This window comes from Limulus polyphemus, unplaced genomic scaffold (genome assembly GCF_000517525.1).
Source record: "Limulus polyphemus unplaced genomic scaffold, Limulus_polyphemus-2.1.2 Scaffold2666, whole genome shotgun sequence".
NCBI classification, from domain to species: domain Eukaryota; kingdom Metazoa; phylum Arthropoda; class Merostomata; order Xiphosura; family Limulidae; genus Limulus; species Limulus polyphemus.
This window is the reverse complement of record NW_013668276.1, coordinates 9795-12465: the sequence shown is the minus strand read 5'-3', so window position 1 is coordinate 12465 and position 2671 is coordinate 9795. Positions and strand designations below refer to the sequence as shown.

General features: G+C 28.3%; 1 protein-coding gene across 1 annotated transcript in view; it reads left to right on the top strand.

Moving 5' to 3' along the window:
- The window catches only part of LOC106467570 (probable E3 ubiquitin-protein ligase HECTD4), a gene marked incomplete at both ends in the record, with an annotated part of 162948 nt that overhangs the window by 152009 nt on the left and 8268 nt on the right, over window positions 1–2671 (top strand). The window contains one exon of the mRNA XM_022395768.1: window positions 1897–2011. Within this exon, the coding sequence (XP_022251476.1) occupies window positions 1897–2011 (115 nt within the window). The remainder of the gene's footprint in view (window positions 1–1896; window positions 2012–2671) is intronic.

Here is a 2671-nt window from a genome sequence, read left to right as displayed (position 1 = left end):
TTAGTATAAACATTTTTTTAACCATTGAATTCACATTGATAACATTTGTTGATTTAGTAAAATTGCATTTTTTAACCATTAACTTCAGTTTGTTAATTTTTATTGATTTAATGTTAGTGCATTTTTTAGCCACTGACTTCAGGCTGATAACATTTGTTGATTTAGTATAAACATTTTTTTAACCATTGAATTCACATTGATAACATTTGTTGATTTAGTAAAATTGCATTTTTTAACCATTAACTTCAAGTTGTTAACATTTGTTGATTTAGTAAAATTGCATTTTTTAACCATTAACTTCAAGTTGTTAACATTTGTTGATTTAGTATAAGTGCATTTTTTAACTATTCTCTTCAGTTTGATAACATTTGTTATTTTGAATAAATGCATTTTCTGACAATTAATTTCAGGCTGAAAACATTTGTTGGTTTAGCATAAGCATATTTTTTTAACCTTTAACTTCAGGTTGATTACAATTGGTGATTTAATATAAATTTGTTTTTTAACGATTGAATTCAAGTTGATAACAATTTATTGATTTAGTATAAGTGCATTTTTTAACTCTACTTTAGGTTGATAACATTTGTTGATTTAGTTTTAGTGCAATTTTTAACTATTGACTTCAGATTTATAACATTTATTGATTTGGTATAAGTATAAAGTGTAATTGAATTTTTCAATTGTTACTTCAGTTCATTAGCATTTTAAAAATTAAATTTACTGAGTGTTTCATTCTAAAATTTGCCTACAATAAATCTATAATAATAAAAGGGTGTGAAACTTGAAATTTTGCACTCATACTAATTGGACCCTGAGGGTGTGCACCTAGGTATTATTACTTATCTTATCCACATGGGTGTGTGAATGTGCATGTACATCTTTTTAATGAGGCAAACTAGCAAAAAACCACATAGAAAAGAAGTTATTCCTTAGATTACAAATAGAAATAACAGACAGAGAGACAGACATGCTCTTTTATTATAGATGTATAGCCTGTCAAAAATGACAAGGCAAGTACAACCACCCCATAGTATACCCAGTAATATATCAGATTAACAACTTCTAATATATAGAAAAGCTAGTGCATTTTGGTAACAATGCATTCTAACAATGGCTTTTATGTCATGTCGCTTAGCAACAAAAGTATAACCTAATGTTGTTGTTAATCTATGTACTGAAAGTATATAATGAAATGTATAAACAATAAAACTGGAAAAATATTTGTTGATTTTTTAATTTAGTCTCCTTTGATTAAAGAAGATTGTTTTTATTAAAAACGTTGGTGATATAACAGAAAATACCTTAATTCAAAAACAATTTACGTTTAAAGTTGTAATGATATATTAACTTTCATGATAAATTTTATGCACTTGGTTCTATGCTAGGTTATCTCACACTGTGTGTTTACTTCAGGCTTATTTATTAATTTCTTAAAATCATACCAACATTCACTACACTTACAAGATTTTATGGCCCTCTTGTAACCCCATCACTAAAATTATAATGGGCAAATTGTAATGTATGCCAAAATTGAAACAGAAAGGCTGTAATTCGTTTGCATAAACCGAAAGAAGCTCCAAGTGAAGATTATGTCTACCTGCAGGATGCTAAAATAGGTTCAGAATACACACACTGACATGGTCATCTAGAATATATCAACCTAATAACCCAAGTAATGCCAGGTATTTTCACTAGTGTTAGATAAAACTGATTTCAATGTAAACATATAAAGTGCTCATATAACAAAATACTGTAAAAAAAAATATATGCGTTTTTTTTGTTCTTAATCATGTAAATGTTTAAGGGTTAAAGATGCTTTGTTTCCGCTCCTTGATAATTTATTATTTGTGTGTGTGTGTATGTGAGAATTGACACTAAACTTATATTTTTGTGTAGCAAATCTTTTGAGGACTTTTATGGATACTTTGAAAGAACCTAAGAGAAGTTTGGTGGAGTTTGTTTCCATAATTCTGGAGAAGTATGGCATTCCCAAGCTGTTAGATAAAGAGGAGTGAGTAGCCATCTTATAAAAGTAAAACGTTAAAACCTGAAAAATAGGTTTGAAACTTTTCAGTTTGTTGTTCTAGCCAAATCTGTTATTTTAGAACTGATACTTAACCTGTTTATTCTGAAGATTAATGACTTCTTGTCTAGAAGTACGTTGACACTAAACATTGACATCCTTTACTTTCCATTACTTTCAGTTTGTTGAATAAGGTTGAAAACATTTTCATCGTCATTACTTTTATGTTTTAAGCAATACACATAAATTGGATTTTCTCCATTTTCCAAACTTTAAAAATTTCTCAGCCTTCTCCATATCTTAGGACCTAAACCCAAGATAGATAGAAAGCTTGTCATTGAAATAGTGAACATGAGGGAAACACATTTTTTTAAAGATGATATTTCAAAATTGCAGTTAAGGTTATTTCACATCACAACCTGCCTAAGATGTAATTTCAGTATCTTGAATAACAGTTAAGATACCTTGAATCAACTTCCAAGAAAAACACTTATTTCTATCTTTTGAATTACAATTAGGATACCTTGAATCAACTTCCATGAAAAATACATGCTTTAGATTGTTGAATTACAATTAGGATACCTTGAATCAACTTCCATGAAAAATACATGCTTTAGATTGTTGAATTACAATTAGGATACCTTGAAT